Genomic DNA, 19,581 nt, shown 5'->3' on the forward strand with positions numbered 1-19,581 from the left:
GCTTTGTTGCTCTGTCCGGCGAAGAGCTGTTGGTAAAGAAGAGCGGCGGGAATCCAGTGGTTTTGTCGAGAAGAAGAAGATGAATGGGTTTTTAGTTGTTCCTTGCGTAGTCGAATGTTAGAACTACGAGCGAGGGCGGTGATGGCGGAGGCCAAACTGGGAGAGAAAGCGGTTCGATGATCGCCGAAATGCTTATTTCTCGAGCCGTTCTCGACGTCTCGTCCCGAGACTCTTCGTCTTCTTGTCTTCTTGTCTTCTTTTCGTCCGTTGCTACACTCTTTTGCCATCAATACTACTACCACATCTCATGCTTTGTACACTAAAACCGACCAGCGCGACTACCCGCGTGCTTGGGCGCGTGAAGCTCGCATCGGGTGCGCGCTGCTACGCGACCGAGGCGCCGCAGACGTCGACCGCGCTACTGCGCAACTACGAGGGCATGTCGCCCTCGACCGTGCTCTCGAAACCCAACGAGCAAGACTGTACGATTGTCCAACACCTGCTTCTTCTCAGAGACATCAAACGTCCCGACCAGCTAACTTTGGCCTAATGCTTGCAGCCCGCAAAACTGTCGTTATCCTCGGCTCCGGCTGGGGAGGATTCAATATGATTCGCAACCTCGACCCGCGCTACTACCGCTGCGTGGTCGTCTCGCCGCGATCCTACTTTGTCTTCACGCCTCTGCTGGCTTCCACTGCCGTCGGTACACTAGAGTTCCGCGTCGCTACAGAGTCCATACGGGACAAAGGCAAGGGCTGGCGCAAGCTGAGCGACTCTCTCGATTCTTTCTTGCAGACCATCAAACTCCGCAGCGCAAACGCCGATCACAAGATCACCAGCCAGAAAGCACACGAGCTACGTCTTCCAACCCTCGAGCTCGTGCAAGCTGTCGCGCGCACGGTCGACCTCGAAAAGAAAGAAATTACGGTCGCGCCGAGGATAGAGGGCGTTGATCCGAACGAGAATTTTGTGGTTCCGTACGACAAGCTCGTTATCGCCGTCGGGAGTTACTCGCAGACGTTCAACATCAAGGGCGTTAAAGAGCACGCTTTCTTTCTCAAGGACGTTGCCGACGCGCGAAAGATTCGAAAGCGGATTCTAGAGCGTTCGTATCCACTCGCTTGCTACTTTTTGCACAAGTTCTAACATATGGTATATGTATAGGCTTTGAGGCAGCAAACTTGTTTATAGTGCCCGAGGAGCAAAAGCGCGAGCTGCTCAATTTCTGTATCGTCGGCGGTGGTCCCACCGGCATCGAGTTCGCCGCCGAGCTCCACGACCTGATCCACGACGACATGCAGTTCTACTACCCCTCGCTCATGCCGTTCGTGCAGATCACGATCTTCGACGTGGCCAAGAAAATCTTAGGATCGTTTGACGACAAACTCTCGTCCTATGCTGAGACGTACTTCACGAGACAGCACATCAACATCCGCACTGGTGTCTCGGTGCAGGAAGTTGGGCCGGACTCGCTCCGCGTAAAAAACGAGAAAGGCGAGGACGAGGTTATGAAGTACGGCTTGCTGGTGTGGTCGACCGGGTTGGCGCCGAACCCGTTTGTCCAGTCAATGGACGGCGTCGTGAAGGATAAACGCAGCAGTCTTGTAACTGACGACGAGCTGCATGTCATGCGGGCTCCCAAGGATACCAACGGTACCGAAACGGCTGATCCAGACATCTACGCGATCGGCGACTGCGCCCAGATCAGAGGCCAGGTCTTGCCCGCAACTGCACAGGTCGCGTCGCAAAAGGCAATCTATCTTGCCAAGGAACTGAACAAAGAAGGCCGTGCTGCGGGAGATCTGGTGCACTCGCCTTTCAAGTTCAAGAACCGGGGTATCATGGCCTATCTCGGCGGATGGAGGGCGATCATGCAGGGCGATGCCGCCATCACTGGGTACGTGTCTTTTGAGATCAATTGAAAAGAGTGTTCATTGAGCTAACGTTTAGGTCAACTGATACAGACGCACCGCTTGGTTACTATGGCGAGGCGCGTATCTCTCGATGTGCGTCAGTTTCAAGAACAAGATCCTGATCCCTACCTACTGGTACGTTCTACATGCTTAATGACCAACGCAAGAACAGAAACTGACAGCCTGATTTTATGCAATATAGGTTCGCCAATTGGATCTTTGGACGCGATATTTCTCGCTTCTAGATGGGTGATTGTAGATTTTTGGCAGTAATAGAAAAGAGGTCTGTTTGGTTGGATGGGGGAAGCTGAGGTGGTTAACGTAACTTGCACTCCAAAATAGTGATCAGTACATATTACAATAGTCAAAACATAAAACTGGGTCTGCTATGCATATGTATCCAAAATAGCAAAAAAGCACTAATGTGAAAGAATAATGTAAAACTGGGTCAGATAACACGAGCAGACTCGACGAACCGCCCGGGTCTCAAAGTTCAGGTAAATTTTCGTGAAATCGCGAAAACTTCGAGCTGCCCGCCAAAGCAAAAAAAGAGAACTTTGCCAGCAGCAGAGAGCCAAGAGGTCCTGTTTCCTTACTGCGTTGATTTCCTTGTTAATTCAGCTTGGAGGAGACATCGTCTTTTATCTTATTTCTTCCTAATTGAATCGAGGGCACAACATCATGTCCGCTCGTCTGTTTCAACACGCCGGACGTAGCGTCAGACAGGCCTCGTCGGCGTCATTGTCGTCCGCGGCGGCCAAGTCGAGGCTACCGGCCTCGAGCAGTCGTCAATTTGGTTCATCGGCAGTCATGAGCGCGAAGGAACATGTCAGCAAAAAAGAACGTGCGGAGCAACGTGCCCAGTTGATTGCGAATAAAATGGGCCAGGTTCGGGAACCAAAGATCAAGCGGTTTGCGCCTAAGAAGTCCGCGACGTCGTCTATCTATTCGTTTGAGAAAACTGTCGAGACTGCCGGTGGAGATTCTGCAAGTGGTGAACGCAAAGTGTTTAAACCGACGCCGCCTGTTCGCGAAGACCAGCTTCTGAAGGAGACAGTTGTGTTCTCGCCAGCTGCAGAGGCCGGGCACCTGGCTCTTTACTCTGAGAAGACAATGAAAATGCTCAAGAGCAACACTGCGATTCTTCCAAAGCAATACTTCAATCTCTTCAGCGAGGGTGCAACAATCGTGCGTGAGGCGACCAAGGAGCTGCAGAATACTCTCGCCGACGTGACCGAATCCTTGACAAGCGCAAAGAGCGTGGTGCTGACGGGACCTTCTGGCTCCGGCAAGAGTGTCGTTCTGCAACAGGCCGTTGCGATTGCTCATCAGCTCGGATGCCTTGTCATTCATATCTCGGATGTCGAGGACTTGATTGACGGTTCGCACGACTACAAGTTCGACCCCGAGACCGGTCTCTACGACCAGCCAATGTACGCGAAGCGACTGCTGCGAAAAATCTGCGCTGCGTACGACTTGCGGACCAAGAAGGAAAACCCGCTGTTTCAGCACACACTCTTAAACTCCTACACGTTCCACGGTGAACGGGGCAGCTTGACGACTTTACAGGCAGGCGAAGCTACGATCCAGGACTTGATTCTGGCGGGCGCTGAAAACAGCGAGAATGCTATCATTGGATTGAAGGGTCTTTTTGCTGAGTTGGAATCGCAAAAGTATGCTCCCTTTTTCTCTTCTTTGACATGTGTCGTGGCTGAGATTATGACATCTAACAATTGTTCAACTACAGGATTCCTACATTTCTGTCGATCGACAACCTGTCAGTCTTGGCCGAGTCCTACTACACGCAGTATCGCTCTGCCGAGTTTGAGAAGCTCCGCCATCCCTCATTCTGGCTCACCAAGACCATCGTCGACTACGTTTCCGGCGCGCGCGAGTTCGCCAGCGGCTTCACCGTCGCCGCGCTCGAAGGTGACGCTAGCTCGATGACGATCAAAGATTATCTGAACATCCAGAAACCTTGGAATTACATCCAACTCCTCGAGAGCCGCTACGATCCCGAGCTTGTTGACGCGCTGCGCGGCGCGCGCCAGCTGGAAGTAGCGCAGTTCAATCTTAACGAGACCGAGCTTATGCTGGACTACTACCGGCACGCGGGAGTCATCCTGCGATTCGAAGAAGATCTCAAGAACTTTTTGACCAGTCGCTCAGCTATCGAGAACCGAATCTACGCGTTGTCGCCCGAGCATCCTAGAATGGGTTTTCAGATGCTGCCAAAGCTTGAGCAGGAGGAGCTTGCTTTTGGCAATATTGCGAGCGTGACCGAGGTTGCCGACACCGTGGCGGACGGCATACCGTTGTACTCCGGTCCCCTCTTGAGACGCGTGCGCGTCTACCACACTCTCGCGTACGAACTCGGGGATTACAACATCCGGTTCAGGCCGATCGCCGAGGCATCCGCGGCATCCGCGACCATGGATTTCACGCTCGGTACCTCTGTGACGAACGACGATATCGACAAATTCATCAACAACGAAACGATCTCGTCCTCGAGCCAGATCGACGAGCTCACGCTACTGATCGACGAGCGCCGGAAACTCTCCAGCAGGCGTCCTGCGCAAGCTCAGAATCGGTACGAATCGTCTGAGAACCAGATGGAAGAGTATTATGACGAGTCGGCAGGGTATGAAGAGGCCAAAGAGAACGACGAGCAGCTTCTCGCCGTTGTCAAGATCGCCCGGGAGCAGCAGCAGGAGTTTTGGCGGCGGTTCGTCACAACTAGGCATGTGAGCACCGGCCATGGAAACCCGAGAGCTCTGATGAAGAGTGTCTTGTTTCCGTTTTTGTAGATATACATGACCATCGTTTCTCCTAAGCTTCTTCATTTGTGTTGTCATCAGTCTATATAATCTCTGTTTTTCCTTCTTCTAATAAGTGGTTCGCGCGGGGTGTCTTGCACAAAGGCAATTATTGTATATACAAGAAAAGAGAGCCATTTTGTAATTAAAGATTTCTTCCCCATAGTTATAGATAAATAGATGATCCTATTACCTTGACGTGATTTCTACAGCATGCATGTTTGATCTACTAGTCTACTGTGCGAGAATCATATAACTTATATACAATGAAAAGAAAGGATTTTTTTTTTTTTCTTTCTTGGTTTTCCAATACGGTATCGCCGCGCGCTCTTACATCCAAAATACACGAACAAATCTGCTCTCTGCTAAGAAATATAGAAACGACACAATAAAAAGACAATAAAACGAAAAAGTAGTAAAGTAACAAACAACTGTAGTAACGACACAATAAAAAGACAATGAAACAAAAAATTGAAACAAAAAAAGTAGCAAAGCTACAAGAAACAAAACAAGAAAAGAAGAAAAGAAGAAAAGAAGAAAAGAAGAAGAGAAGAAAAGAAGAAAAGAAGAAAAGAAGAAAAGAAGAAAAGAAGAAAAGAAGAAAAGAAGAAAAGAAGAAAAGAAGAAAACAACAAACAACAATACAACAATACAACAATACAACAATACAACAATACAACAATAAAACAATAAAACAATAAAACAATACAACATGATAGTACAGTACAGTACAGTACACCAGTACGACAGTTGTCAGCACAACACCAGAGCAGCAGATACAGAAAAAGCAGAAACAGTAAGAGCGCGCATGAAGCGACTGGTGCCAGGATCGGGGAGAATGCATTACGCATACTCTCAAACAAGAGACCAAGCTCCTGCTCAAGAGTTATGTGGGACTCTGCGACTCTCTCGAAGTCGCCATACCCACTAAAACCCGACTTCACCCAGAAGACAGTCATGGACTGCCCCCGTATTGGTGGACTGTCAACGTTGCGCTTGAACCGCTTGGTCGTGCGGACTCTCTTCAACGACCGTCGCCTCGGGGCTCCCTTGCGACGGCGCGACCTACCAGCGCATGAGTTTCAGAGACGCGTCAACGAAGACGTTTTAAATCCAGTGAGCAACCTGGCTAGAGAAGAAGCCCACCAGATTGGCCGCCCTGACCAACCACGCCGATCCTGTGAGCCAGGGTCGTGGCGCGTACGGGCCGACCACGCAGAGGAACCGGGCCGACAACGGAATTGCAGTTCCTTTGAGCGCACTCACCCGGTATCTGCGCATGCGGATCGTTAACCAGTCCGCTTGGTTCGAGTTAGCTTCTCTCCCCTACCTTCTCTCGCATGCATGTCACAACGCGCACGCGTGGGAGAGCGTAACCGGACGAACTGGTCCGGCATAAGCTATTCTCAGACTTCTCGCAAAGACCTGCCAGAAGGCTGATCCTACCTGATGCGGTATATGCTAACCTCAGAGAATGCTACCTGGGATAGACTATCCTCAAGAGAATGCTACCTGAACCATTATAAGCCACTTTCAGAGGATGCTACCTGGTGCGGTGTAGGCTGGTCTCATCAAGAGCACGCCATCCGCGCGGTATAGGCTACCCTCTGAAAATGCTTCTGGAACGGTATAGGCTACCCTCTGGGAACGCTATCTCCCTGGTATAGGCTATCCTCTGAAGATGCTACCTGCACAGCATAGGCTGCTTTCTGGTGTCTCCACGAGTACCACCCGCATCGGACTGCCACACAGCGCTGATCCTACCTGCTGCGGTATATGCTACCCTCAGAAAATGCTACCTGGGATAGACTATCCTCAAGAGAATGCTACCTGGACCATTACAAGCCATTTTCAGAGGATGCTACCTGGTGCGGTGTAGGCTGGTCTCATAAAGAAAACGCCATCCGCGCGGTATAGGCTACCCTCTGAAAATGCTCGCTGGAACGGTAAAGGCTACCCTCTGAGAACGCCATATCCCTGGTATAGGCTACCCTCTGAAGATGCTACCTGCGCAGTATAGGCCGCTCTCTGGCGTCTCCGAGAGGTATCACGCATGCGAAAGAAGGGAGCGGATCAAAGCCCACCCTAGTAGCCCTCACCCACTGTTTTTGCCGTCGAGAGAGAGAGCCGGAATGCCGATCATCTCGATCTATTGCCGGAAAATAGACCAGATAGCTGATGTGGAACGGAAGTCGGGAACCTGTCCTGGGGGAGGGGGAAGAGGGGGGGAGGGGGGGGGGGGGGAGGGAAGAGAAGGGAGAAGAGAGGCGGAAGAGGGCGGGTGCGCTGAAATGTGCGGATTCGGGCGGGCACGCGCCTGGTGGAATGGGGTTTCTGGTTTTGGCCGAAAGTACACACGCCTGACGCGTAGACCAGATCGTAGTTGTTTTCTGTTACGGTAGCAACTTTAGACTTTACCAGTTTATATTTGAGAACCAAGCTGTATGACCTTTAAATCTATCCATAACTAAGTGAAAACATCATGCGCCAATTTTGGTCATTCATTCTGGCAAGACCTGAATAGTCCGTATATACATAAGCAACCCGCGAATAAGCCAAAAAGAGCCGTATGCAAAAAGGAACGATCGACGGCAAAAGCAACATAAAGCAACCCAACCTGTGTACACTATACGAGTTTATACAATCTTTCCACAGTCAGGAATCAAAGAGCAATGCGCTCTATATCTCAGCAGCTGCAGCAAATTTCTATCTCAGCTTTCCGGGCCGTTGCACGGCAGCAGGTTTAGTTTGATGTAGTTGCAATGGTTTACAGCACTTAAGCGCCGCGAGAGACTGCTCGACTTTTGAGTACCTGAGTGCAAACGTCATCTCAATGTCTTCGGTCGCCAAGCTGGATTGCCCGCTACCAGTAGAGACATCCCCGCGATGTCGTTCCAGATCCTTGGATGTATGCATCCGGATTCTGCGCGCATAGACCAAGTTCCACCGAGCCAGTATATCGACCCAGTTGAGGGTGACCGCCCGAACCATATCATCAACCATCTTCAGGAACATTGGGATCTCAGTCACAAGCTGCGAGTTAATTTCCTTGAAATTGTTCGCGAGCATGATTGCGTGCTTGGCCGGAGTGAGACCGCGCTCACTGTAATGAAGATATCGCTTGTAGTCTGGTACTCTGCGGTCCCGCTGCGCCATCGCCTGATTGATCGGTCCATCGAAAAGGTCGAGAATCTGCTCGAGTGGAGAAAGAACGTGGGTCATCACCGCAGCGCGGAACCGAGGAAGCTCGTGGTCACGCACTTCCTGGGCCGAATTCTTGAAACTCGAGAACTTGTCGGCATGTGCATAAGGCACAGCCGTAGTCTTTGCCGAGCGGAGATTAGCGGTAGATCGAGATCGGCTGCTCAAGGAGGGGGACGAAACGCCAACTCGCGGACTCTGAGGAGGAGTGACTGTCTTTGACTCAGGCAACCGAGCATAGTCCTCCAAACTTGCGCCAAAAGTATACATCTTGTTCAGCGCTGCAGTAGTAGCATTGACTGCGCCAGCAAAAGACTCAATCACTACCCGAAGCTCAAAATGACGCCGACGGAATCGATCGACAATGGCGTCGTAGTTTTTATCGACCGATTCTACCGGACCTTGATTGATAACGGGGGTCGATGTGGCCGATGACGATGCTGTTTGAACCGGAGTAAGCGCAGCAACGGCCGTAGTTGATGTCGAAGCTGATTGAGAGGACGCTATGCTTGTAACTGAGCTCGTAGATCGGTGATGGAGCTGGGGAGTCGAGGAAGAGGCTGATTTATCAGATCCTGTACGGCCAACCGTGAACTTCAGCTTTTCGGTCGACCGAGCAAGCCCCTTTCGAGAACTCGAGGATTTTCCTCGCAGATCCGGCTCCGACGCGCTGGGATGGACCCGTCGGCTTTGTTCGTTGATCCTGTCTGCACACGAGGCTATGCTTTCTGCAGCCTGAATGAGCGCTTGCTTATCTGGATGACTGCTTGGAGTGAGCTCGGCGAGCGATTTCAGGAGCATCGGATACTTCAAGAGTCGCTGGACTGGTTTCACTAGCAGCGATTCCAAACTCCAAGCATTGGTTTTTGACGATGACGCTTTGCGGCACGAGTCTTCCCAGCGATGATATGACGAAGACGATGATGATGTGATTTTGTGAAGGCGATTGACTGCAAGTTGCTGATTGTGAATGTATGCAGTGTAAACCTGCTCGAGTTGTGGGATCTGTATCACGAATAAGCTTACAACCCAATCAAGCTACAATGGGAGCAATTAACTTACAGCCTGTAGAAAAGTCTCGCCAATGAACGAGTCTCGCTCATCCAAGGCAGACCCGTCCACCGAATCCGAGTCTTGTGATTTCGAGCTATAGACCACCGACGCCGCCGTTCGCAGACTGACGCTGAAGATGCTGGTGAAGTCGATTACCGCTGATAAATTTCCAAAAATGACCTTGATGTCGTCCTTGCTAAAGAACGAGCGTCCACTCGCACTTTGTCTGTAATACTATAGTGTTTTGTAGGATGTTAGTAAAGAGAAACAGACACGAAAAGTCGTGAATGCGTATATATACCTTGTCGAGAACGTCGAGATCTTGCAAGTATGCCTGCTCGGTATCAATCAGCTCACGGATCAAGCGTACGCGCTTATAGCTGCGTTTTGACTCTGCAGATGATCCAGTGCTTGAAGCAGCACTTGCGGTCGTCTGAACCGTGCTCCTTGAAACACTACGAGACACATCGTGACTCTCCGGTTCAGTTTGTGCTAAGCGAGCGGATACTTGGGCTGCCATATGATCTGCAGGCAGCTGGTGAGTCGAGAACGAGGGATCATATGTCTGAGAGCGAGGAGGTATTGTGAAAGCGAGATCATCGGCGTGCGAGGCAAATTGAGATGGTTCAGGTAGTAGTGAACGTCGCTGAACTGAATTTCGGGGTGTGTAGAATATGTCGGGAGATGCAATTGACTGTGAAGGCGACGGGGGAGGTGACGGTGACGGCAAAGCAGGAAGCTGTTTTTCGCTCTCGGGGTCGTTGTCAGTCGAAACATGATCTGGAGCAGTGGCTACAGGGTCAATGTTCGGGGCAGCCGAAACAGTCACTGAGGTATTGTCGGAGACTGGTGTGGAAGGTCTGAGTATGACGGAAGAGGGGGTGATAGGAGTGTCGGGAGTGCGATCACCTGTTGACGCGTTGCTCGAAACAGAGGTGTCTACCGAGGCATCGTTTCGCGGAAATTTGTCGGGCAGTGGTGGGACAAGCTCGATGTTTGACTGCAAGCCGTACTCTGGGTTCCTATAGAGCGGAGAAACTGAGCGGGAGATGCGCTTTGTGGACGTACCCGACGAGACGGCGCGACGGGCGAGCTGACGTAGGCGTGGGAACGAGCGCTTTGATTTTAGGGTTGGTATGCTTGCAGCGGTGCTTGTGGTGGCAGCGGCAGCAGAGGTGTTGTTGCTTCCGTTGGTGATTGAGGAGGAGGTCGAAGATGTGAGAGAGAGACCGGAGTCGCCGGTTGAGGGGGGATCGGTCGATTTTGACTGAGCACGAAAGAGGGCATGGAGATCGGGGGTTGATCGGGAGAATCGGACGGCGCTCGAGTCGCGTTTGCGCTCAGGGGGCGGTGGTGGCAGTGGGATGTCTGGGAACGAGAGCGTCGGGGAATTTTTGGTAGACAGAGCGGGGAGATCGTGGAGAACATAAGATTTGCGAGAGGAGACGCGGGGCGGAGGAGGCTCGATGGCAGAGTGGTTTGCGGTGACGGAGTTCTTGATGTGCGCGAGGTTGCGCCTGTGTGCACGTGCGGAAGATGGACCTCGGTAGTAGTGGCCGGAGGAGGAGTCTGAGAAGTTGGAAAGAGAAGAAGAAGGCCGCTCGGGAGAGGAGGCGGTGCGGTGCCGCTGCGAGATCACTGGGCGGGCATTGCTGGCGGTGGAGTCTGCAGAGGAGAGACGACGCGGCGGCGGCGGCGGCGGACGCTCAGAGGCAGGCAGGAGGTTCTCGGGAAGGGCGAGGGGATGGAGACGCTCTATTGGCGGCAGCATCGGCCGACAACAGAGGATGGAGGGATGGGAGGCGGAGGGATTGGGGAGGAAGGGAGGAGAGGAGGCGGGCGGTGAGGAAGGTGTTGTTGTGGTGGAGAGGTTTGAGGTGAGCGTGGTAGGTTTTAGGAAGCCCCCGAGCCGCGAATGCACAGCGTGCCGCATGCGTTCAGGTTTGTCCGTGCGGCCCATTAAGCCATTAGTATTTAATTTGGGAGAGCGCCTGAGGCCTTTTTTCTGCGTTGGAGGCAGACAGGGTGGAAGGAGAGATGGAGGATTGAGGAGGAGGAGGGGGAGTATGAGAAGAAGGACGAGGAGGATGAGGAAGAAGAAGAAGAGCGTGAAGTGCGAGAAGGTCGAAGCAGATCAGATCCGATTGAGATCAAAGAAAACAAAACAACCAAAACATGCGCGCGATTGCAATTGTTTTGCAACTGTTTTGGCAGAGTAAACAACAATAGGGAACAGCGTGCAGTTGAGCAAACAAGGGCCTGCCTCTGTCTATATAGCCACGATTCTGCCTACCCAGATCTCTATCACTCGGCAGCCCGTGAAGCAGATCTGGTGTCGAGAAATATGCGACGCGTTCGAGCTCAGCACATCACATTTCTCGACGCGACTTCTCGTTCTAGTCTTGTCACCGCCCAGCACCCCCGCGCTTCCTCGAACTATACACACTCGCTGTAGCAAAACAATTACTAGTCTAAAAGAAACACAATCGCAAGTCATCCGCACCTCTCTCCGCAGGGTCGTCGCCTGCCAGACCCCCAGATCGTGACAATGGCAAAACCCTCTGCCCTGCCTTCGAGTCACCGCCTGCTTCCTGCCTCCCATCGCCTCTTCCCCATCCTAATCTGGCATCCACCATCGAACCAGCTCCCCTCTCCGCCCCTCGCTCTCTCCCATGCGACTCTCCGTGGTCTCTCCGATAGACACAGAGCACGACGCCGACTCAGCACCGGTCTTCGCCGACCCCCTCAACGCGAACCAGATCAGGCGCCTCAGCACGAAGCCGCGGTTTCGCGTATGTCCACCTCCACCACCCTCCTGCAATTCCGCTTCTTCGTCACTGACTTGTCTCTTTTTAGGCTCCTGAGTTCAAATACGATTATGCAGACTCGGATTCATTCACTGCAGAGCTTGAAGAGTGGTTTACCTACTCTGACAACGACTATCTGCTAGACTCTTACGATCACTTTCTAGCTGAGTTTCCTGATTGTACGCGTTCCTCATCTTCTTCCGTCTCTGCAAGTTGTGTCGTATTCTGACTCAATCTCCTAGCCTGGACCTCCACAAAACCATCCAAGCGCGAAAACTTCGTGCGTGCCCAGCTCAAAAAGCTACAGGGCTCAGATGTCGAACGAACGCAGGCCCTACTTGTACTATACTACATCGCTATCGGCGTCTTTGCCAACTCGACCTCCCAGGAAAACCAGATTGAGCTGATTCGCGAGAATGCTGCTCTGCTAGTGAAATGCGACGCCGTGACTCCTCTCTACCAATGTATTCGCAATAGCATCGACACCATTTAGTATGCCCACCTCCACTGTCTCTCTTCTGAACACAGCTAACAACCAAACTCAGCGAATCCTCGCCCAAGCCGTCGCTGGAAGACGAAGAGTTCTATAATCTCAACATCATCCGTCGGGATGTCTTCTTAGCGCTTACTATCCTTTACATCATGATTGAAAGCGTCGACAGCGAGTCATTTTGCGATACGCTCGCTTCTCAAGATCCGAATTTGATCTCATACTTTATCAAAAAGATTGCGACCTTCCGACTCAGCATCCCCGACGATCTTCCCTGGCGCAACATATTCCTTCTCACCTGGAAACTGATCCTCAGAATCTTTGGTGGCTCGCAAGAGATCGCTGCCGCTAAAGCCCACGCCAGAGCGCAGTCAGGTCTACCCCCCGAGTCGCCCATCAAAGAGCCGATCTCGGCCTCACCGATCGACTACCAAGCCTTTCGGCAATCAATATCCTCGCGATACCCGGGCTACAAGCCAGCCACTGCCGAGTCTCTGCCGCGAGAGTTTGCTATCTACGTCAATCCGTCTGCCTCGTCATCTTCGAGCTCGCTGGCCAGCCTGGCGTCCGAGTTTGAGTTCTCGGCAGATCCTCTTCCTGGCTCCTCCGTCCACATTGCAACACCGGCACCGTCACCGCCGCCTTCGCCACCTCCACAGTCATCAAAAAGCAAAAAATCAGTATTTCAAACCGACCGCTCGTTCCCGTTTCTGTATCCCCGAGCCGAGGGCGACTCCGAGACCGAGACCGTACCGACGAGCATTCAAGAGGCGGAAGAGATCTTTGCGCAGCGGTTACGGACTAGTCTGGGCATCGTCCAGCTTTGGCGTGAGCGCGAAGAGTTTATGAAGCAGGAGCGCGGATGGATCGATGCTGATCCTGTGCCGCCATTTATTCCGGGACAGAAAGCTAGCGAGGCCGCTGCTGCTGCTGCTGACTTTGATGAACGGTCGCAAAAGCGACTGGACAGAGTTGAAATTGTCTACGTACGTCCCTCTATTCTCCTTTATTGTCTGAACCAGTTCAGCTAATTAACATTGTGATCTAGCGCGAAATATTACCCGTCATGCAATCATTCGTGGTGACGACTCTCAAATTTTTCTTATCTGTAATTTCACCCCTAGAAGCCTCGATTGTGTTTTCTCGCCCGATGCCATCATTCCTAAATAGCGGGATGCAACAACAGCTGGACTGTAAGAGGATGCCGAACACTATATTTATTCTACAAGTACTTTCGCTGACCTCTATTGTGCAGCTAATAACGGCGAGGTGAAGAGTGAATTGGAGAATGCTCGCGAGACTGAGATTATCTTGAAAGCTATCTCCGCGACATTATACTTATTGCTGAAATGGTTTCGCGCATCACGTAAGCTCACTTGACTATGTTTAACTTGGACTTGGCACGAAGTGCAGCCCTCGGCTAATCTAGATCTAGACATTTTGAAATTCGAGTTTCTCTCGCAGATGCTTTTCGACTGCAACATTTGTCCGATGATTGTACAGCTCTTCAACGCCAAAGAGATTGAGCAGTTCATCCTTCAGATCCCCGAGGTGCCCGAGCTTAAATTTTTTGCAGTCTGCCGCACGCTCGCTTCCGGCGGAGATCTGCCTGATCGTCTTCAGCTTACGATGAGTCGGGGCGAGAACGGCGACCGCGAAGGCGCTGGGTCGAGTAACGGTGGTGGCGGTAGTGATTTAGGAGCGGGAGGAAAGCCGGCGGGTACGGAGGCCGAGAAAACTGTGGAGGAAGTTCTGATGCAAGACGAGGTCTCGGTGTTTTCGCGCCGGAACCTGTTTAGCTCAATCAACCTACTCAAAGTGTTTCAGAAGATTGTGAAGAACAAGGCGTACCGGCACCTCTCGTTACTGGCGATCAAGGTACCCAACGCGCTGCGCAAGACTCTTCGCATATCGCAGTACGACGCGAGGTTGTACGCGCTCAAAATCATCAAGGGACAGGTGCCGTACTGCGGACGCAAATGGCGCCATGCAAACATGCGCGTGATCACGGCCGTGTATCTGTACTGCCGCCAGGATCTCCGCGACAACTGGCTCGCCGGCGTCGATAGCGGAGCCGCGGGCAGCGGCGGGAACGGAGCTGGCACGGGAGCTGGCGGCGGTAGCGGCGGAGGAGGAGGAGGAGGCGGCGCGGGCAGCATAGGAGGCGGGGAAGTAGGCGGCGCGTTGAGCGCGGAGGATTCGTATCCGAAAGAAGTTGCGCTGCGGGCGCTGGTGCAGTTTTATAATATGCGGCGGTATCCGGAGTCGATTGACGCGCTGAGCTATCAGGAGCCCGAGGAGGATTTCTTTGCGCGCGAGTTGGAGAATATTGTGCTTGAGGAGGAGAATGGGTGGTGAAGTGGGGGGAAGACTGTACATACATACATTCATGCATATATATATATACATACACATACACATGCATTTCTTTCTACTGATCAATGAGACTCTTAATTACAGTAATAGCAGTATTGTTGTGAGATAACGAAATCAAGTGACGTTCAACATCTTGCTTATCTCCTCGGAGTCCTCCAGCAGATTCCTCTCGACCACCTGCAAATCCTCCTCCATATGGCTCTCGCTCGTCGTCCCGTTCAGCACCGCCAGATTCCGCTCGCTCAACACGGCAGCGTACAGCGCGGTCGCGAGCGAAGGCAGGTCGAACTGCGCCGCGATCTCGCGCACGCGTTTGCTGCGGAGAAGATGTGGGTTCGCGGACAGGGTCCAGAAGGATTGGTAGATGACGTCGTTGGCGACGCACCAGCGGCGGAGGGGCACGTCGAACGCGGTGTCGGCGTAGAACCGGTTCTGGATCACGGACGGGTAGATTCCGGTTTCAGAGACGAGGGCGGTCAGTGTTGGCAGGTCGATGTTGGAGAGACCTATGTTGTGCACAGGGGAAGATGTGGACGATGTTGGGGAGTAGGGAGTGTAGGAGAACATGGCGCGCCACGCCTCGACGGTGTCTTTGAAGTTGGGAAACGGCGAGTGCAGGACTAATGTGTCGATGTACTCCACGCCCAAGTTCTGCAGACTGACTTTGATCGACGCCGCTACCTGCTCAGCGGGCGCCAGCAGAGGGTCATACGGAATCGTCGCGGGATCCTGACCTCCCTCGGGCGTGAACTTGGTCTGCAGATACAGCTCGCGTCTGCCGACTTTCCCCTCCTGCTCGCGCAGGAACGCGCGCACGCCCGCGCCGACCTGGGCTTCGTTGTAGTGCCGCGGCTGGCACGCGGTGTCAATTGCGCGGAAGCCGGCGCAAAGTGCTTGGTGGACTAATTTTGCGGTGGTGGTTTTCTTCCATGCGGTGCCGTAGATCATGCGCGGCATGCGCGTCGGGGGTAGCGTCGTCGCTTTCGAAGATGGTGAGGGGGTTGAGATGGGTGGGCGGAGGAGGAAATGCTGTGGCATTGTCAAATTGTGCTATAGACGGTGGTTTCTGTAGATTGTCGCTACTATATGCTTATGAAGAGGTCACAATTGATGAATCGTACATATATACTCTCATGAATATCGATATCCTCCTCGCATCTCAGTTGGGACATCTTCAATTAAGCAGAGAAGCCCACCCAGCCACACCCCCGCGCCACAGACGGCTTGACTCTTCACCTTCACACCGGCTCTCCTCCCTTCTCCCCCTCCCATACTCGCTGTTCTCTTCCTTTGCAAGCAGTCCTCACCGCAGTCTTCTCTATTTGTGCGAGAGGATTGAACCGGGTAGAAATGGTATGTGAATTTTGTTTGTGTAGGGGTGCTGGCTGGTCGGGATGCGGGTGGGGGTGCTTCCTCCACCTCGATGCTGGATGCGCAGGTTCTCGCTACATCTACTTCTTTCCTATCCTGCTCCATCTTCCTCGCTGCTTCCCTAGCATACCAACTCAGACCCCCTTCTCTTTCCTTCTAACATCCAACTCCCGCTCACAATCTCATTCTTGTCAAACAACAGGGCAAACGAAAGAAATCAACCCGCAAGCCCGCGCAGCGACGCGCGCGCGAACCCCTCCCGACCGTCTTCTCCTGCCTGTTTTGCAATCACGAAAAATCAGTCATCTGCAGACTCGACAAGAAGATGAATCTCGGGTTCTTGAACTGCAAGATTTGCGGCCAGAATTTCCAGACTTCGATTACTAGTGCGTCATAGCTCTCCTTCTTCTTAACTTCTTTTCAGTTTGTGTTTTCAAAGGGTGTTTTTTGTGGCTAACTAGTGTTTTGTAGAGTTGAGTGTACCGGTCGACATTTACAGCGAATGGATTGATGCGGTCGAAGGCGGAGAGATCCAGGATCCGAAGCAGATCGGTGAGGATGATATCAGCGATCTGAGTGAGCGCGAAAACGACCGCGACGCCGACGAAGAAGAGGATGATGAGGATGATATCGGGCTTGAGTAAGAGCAGCTTCTAGTGCTTTTTTCCTTGTTTGGGAAGGGCTTACTGTGTATAATATGATTGAAGCAATACAGTCTTTGTAAGATCAAAATAGTAAGCAGTGCGATTTTTCTTTTCTACATCTCATTTATAATACAGTACCCTTCTCGCAATATACACACTATAGACAGAAAAAAAACAGACTCAAAAAAAGATCTAGCAAAATGATGCAATTTACGAATCAACACACTCAGTGCGCTTCCGCCCAATCTCTATACCACTGCAAACAATCCGCATTGGCCACGCTCGCGCCGACCTTGATCTTGCTCTTTGAGATTATGCCCTTCACAATCGTCTCCGTTTTCTTGCCGTTCGCCGTGAACGGGATCTCCGGCGTCTCGTCGATGATGCCCGGCACATGTCGCGGCGACAGCTGCTCCCGTATCGTCTTCTTGATCTTCGCCACAAGCTCGGGCGTGAACGACACCTGCGGCTGCATCTTGAGAAAAAGCACGACCGTCTCGTCCATGTCCTCGGCTCGCTTCATTCCAACGCACAATGCGTCGTCGACCTCAGTAGGAAACTCCTTGATCAGCACGTTGTAAATCTCTGACGACCCGAAACGTACTCCCGCCGGCTTTAGAACGCCATCGGACCGACCGAGCATGATCAGACCGTTTGTCTTTGGCGACAGACGCACAAAGTCGCCGTGGTGCCATACGTGCCGACCAAACCGCTCAAAGTAACTCGCCTCGTATTTCTCGCCGGCGGGGTCATTCCAGAACATGACTGGCATGCAGGGGAACACCTTTGTGCACACGAGATCGCCGGGCTGTCCGGTCTCGTCCAGACGCTTGCCATCCTCCTCTGGCGACCACACCTCGACCGCCATACCGAGTCCCCTTACCTGGATCTCGCCCTTGTAGACCGGCGTCATCAGCGATGGAGCACCAAAGAGAGACAGAATGTCGGTGCCACCAGTGATACTGCTGAGCACAATATCCGGACCGAGCGATCGGTAGATGTACGAGAACGTCGACGGACTCAAAACAGATCCCGTCGACGTCACCATGCGGAGGTTCTTCATCGCATAGGTTTCCCGCGGCATGTAGTTTTTCTGCTCAAGAATAGAAAGATACTTTGCCGAGGTGCCATAGTACTTGACGCCAAGTTCCTCAATCAGCTTGAACATCGACGATTCACCGGCGGGCTGGAACGGCGAGCCGTCGTAGAGCACCAAGGTGGCGCCAGATGCGAGACCAGAAATCAGCCACTGCCACATCATCCACGAGCAAGTTGTGTACTGGAAAAACACGTCGCCGGTGGACATGTCCATGTGAATAAAATGCTCTTTTTTGTGCTGGATCAGCGAGCCTCCTTGTCCATGCACAATACACTTGGGCTTTCCGGTCGTGCCAGAGGAGTAGACAATGAAAAGCGGAAAGTCAAAGTCAAGCATCTCAAACTGAAGCTCTTCGTCTTGTCCAACATTAGCCACAAAGTCGTCAGCCAAGACAGCAACGCCCGCCGCGGGTGTCACACTCGCGAGGTCAATCGCGCTCGCGCTCGACGTCTCGACGACCACAACGGTCTTGAGACTCGGCAGCTTCGCAACAATCTCAGATACCTTTGCTAAGTTGTTGAATACTTTTTGGTTGTAGATCGAGGCGTTGTCGGTGAACAGGAGCACGGGCTCGATCTGTGCGAGGCGTTCGACGACCGACACCGAGCCGATCTCGGATGAGGTTGAGGACCAGATACCGCCGACTGCAGAGGTTGCAAGAAGGGAAACGAGCGTGCTAACGTTGTTTGAGACGTAACCGGCGACGCGGTCGCCAGGTTTGACGCCGGCGCGACGCATGGCGACAGAGAGCTTGCGGACGCGCTCGCGAAGCTCGCGCCATGTGACGGCGGTGGTGGAGAACTCAGTGACGGAGTAGACAGCGGCGGAGTCTGCGTCGGGCACTGGGGTCGGGAAGAGGAGATTTTGCGCGTAGGAAAGTGTAGCACCGGCAAAAAACTGCGGGCGCGGGAACATAGGGGCTGCGGCATCGACTACGGATGTGTATGGAGTCGATGAGCGAACATTTGTGAAGGACCAGACGTCAGCCCAGAAGGCCGGGATATCGGAGATAGACCACGAGTAGAGATCATCGTAGGTCTCTGCTAATTGTCAGCACAACTCAAAAGAATTGGAAAAGAGGACTTACTGAGATTGAGACCGTGAGATTTATTCACGTACTCAATGAAGCGAGCACAGCAGGTTGAGTCGGGATTGGGATTACGCCAGAGCTCGACGGGGTTGAGGATGAGCTCGGACTCGTCGTCGTAGCCGTTCACCGTCATCAAAATAGCAGCCACAGGGGGAAAGGAGCGAGAAGTAAAAGAGCGTGGGAGTGAGGAGGCGTGAGCGAGACAGCGAGTGGAGAGAGGAGCAGAGAGCCTGAAGTGAAGGTGAAGCGAGCCTCGGACGAACTCTCCCGTGCGGCTCGCGGGGTAATTACATCATCTATTAATAAGCACAGGTCAGCACAATACGAACACGGATGCGCCGCATATGCAGTATGATGACATAAGCATAGTGCCCAAATAGGAAGGCTTAACTGACAGCTAGCTAATCGCTAAAGCCAGCTTGTGGACCGCCCAGTCGACACGTGCAGCCACGAGTCGTGGCGCGGTGGCTGAGGCGAGTGCCAGGTGCTGGGAGGTGCTGGGAGGTGCTGGTTGCTTCTGGCTGCGGTTCTTTGTTATCGCTGCTGTTGGGCTTGTTTCTGGTTGCGGTTGGCTGGTTGCGGGCTGTTGTTGCTGCTGTTGCTCTTGCTGTTACTGCCGCTGCTGTTGTTGCTGTGCGTTTGTGCGTTGCTCTGCTCCTCCGCTGCTCCTCCGCTGCTGTTACTTGCGGGTGTTCCGCTCGCTTGTCGGCTCGGTGCGCTC

General features: G+C 52.7%; 7 protein-coding genes across 7 annotated transcripts; 4 read left to right on the forward strand and 3 right to left on the reverse strand.

Moving 5' to 3' along the window:
• The first annotated feature begins 237 nt into the window (after window positions 1-237).
• Window positions 238-2,380, forward strand: BZA70DRAFT_278120 (pyridine nucleotide-disulfide oxidoreductase-domain-containing protein). The gene is made up of 5 exons (XM_064912556.1): window positions 238-482; window positions 560-1,105; window positions 1,165-1,897; window positions 1,965-2,048; window positions 2,116-2,380. The coding sequence occupies exons 1-5, from the start codon at window positions 308-310 to the stop codon at window positions 2,156-2,158; spliced, it is 1,581 nt and encodes a 526-aa protein (XP_064768468.1). The 5' UTR covers window positions 238-307; the 3' UTR covers window positions 2,159-2,380.
• Window positions 2,364-4,917, forward strand: BZA70DRAFT_295226 (mitochondrial ribosomal death-associated protein 3-domain-containing protein). The gene is made up of 2 exons (XM_064914478.1): window positions 2,364-3,586; window positions 3,661-4,917. Exons 1-2 carry the CDS (start codon window positions 2,595-2,597, stop codon window positions 4,718-4,720), a joined length of 2,052 nt encoding a protein of 683 aa, XP_064768469.1. The 5' UTR covers window positions 2,364-2,594; the 3' UTR covers window positions 4,721-4,917.
• A 2,518-nt stretch (window positions 4,918-7,435) lies between these two features.
• On the reverse strand, window positions 7,436-10,943 carry BZA70DRAFT_267277 (uncharacterized protein; the record flags this gene model as incomplete). The annotated part of the gene is made up of 3 exons (XM_064911093.1): window positions 7,436-8,935; window positions 8,993-9,217; window positions 9,285-10,943. The coding sequence occupies 3 exons, from the start codon at window positions 10,941-10,943 to the stop codon at window positions 7,436-7,438; spliced, it is 3,384 nt and encodes a 1,127-aa protein (XP_064768470.1).
• Window positions 10,944-11,567: 624 nt separating this feature from the next.
• Window positions 11,568-14,704, forward strand: BZA70DRAFT_158471 (uncharacterized protein). The gene is made up of 7 exons (XM_064909764.1): window positions 11,568-11,775; window positions 11,840-11,969; window positions 12,033-12,282; window positions 12,336-13,266; window positions 13,329-13,473; window positions 13,536-13,646; window positions 13,716-14,704. Exons 1-7 carry the CDS (start codon window positions 11,656-11,658, stop codon window positions 14,636-14,638), a joined length of 2,610 nt encoding a protein of 869 aa, XP_064768471.1. The 5' UTR covers window positions 11,568-11,655; the 3' UTR covers window positions 14,639-14,704.
• Window positions 14,705-14,770: 66 nt separating this feature from the next.
• Window positions 14,771-15,694, reverse strand: BZA70DRAFT_289362 (NADP-dependent oxidoreductase domain-containing protein; the record flags this gene model as incomplete). Its single annotated transcript, XM_064914103.1, has 1 exon — window positions 14,771-15,694. One exon carries the CDS (start codon window positions 15,692-15,694, stop codon window positions 14,771-14,773), a length of 924 nt encoding a protein of 307 aa, XP_064768472.1.
• A 312-nt stretch (window positions 15,695-16,006) lies between these two features.
• Window positions 16,007-16,671, forward strand: BZA70DRAFT_267280 (transcription elongation factor; the record flags this gene model as incomplete). Its single annotated transcript, XM_064911094.1, has 3 exons — window positions 16,007-16,009; window positions 16,230-16,413; window positions 16,499-16,671. 3 exons carry the CDS (start codon window positions 16,007-16,009, stop codon window positions 16,669-16,671), a joined length of 360 nt encoding a protein of 119 aa, XP_064768473.1.
• Window positions 16,672-16,897: 226 nt separating this feature from the next.
• On the reverse strand, window positions 16,898-19,077 carry BZA70DRAFT_257185 (acetoacetate-CoA ligase; the record flags this gene model as incomplete). Its single annotated transcript, XM_064910818.1, has 2 exons — window positions 18,858-19,077; window positions 16,898-18,813 (listed from the first exon to the last, which is right to left on the reverse strand). The coding sequence occupies exons 1-2, from the start codon at window positions 18,991-18,993 to the stop codon at window positions 16,898-16,900; spliced, it is 2,052 nt and encodes a 683-aa protein (XP_064768474.1). The 5' UTR covers window positions 18,994-19,077.
• Between the last annotated feature and the right edge of the window lie 504 nt (window positions 19,078-19,581).

This window comes from Myxozyma melibiosi (genome assembly GCF_037950935.1).
Source record: "Myxozyma melibiosi strain Phaff 52-87 chromosome Unknown BZA70scaffold_5, whole genome shotgun sequence".
Taxonomy (NCBI): domain Eukaryota; kingdom Fungi; phylum Ascomycota; class Lipomycetes; order Lipomycetales; family Lipomycetaceae; genus Myxozyma; species Myxozyma melibiosi.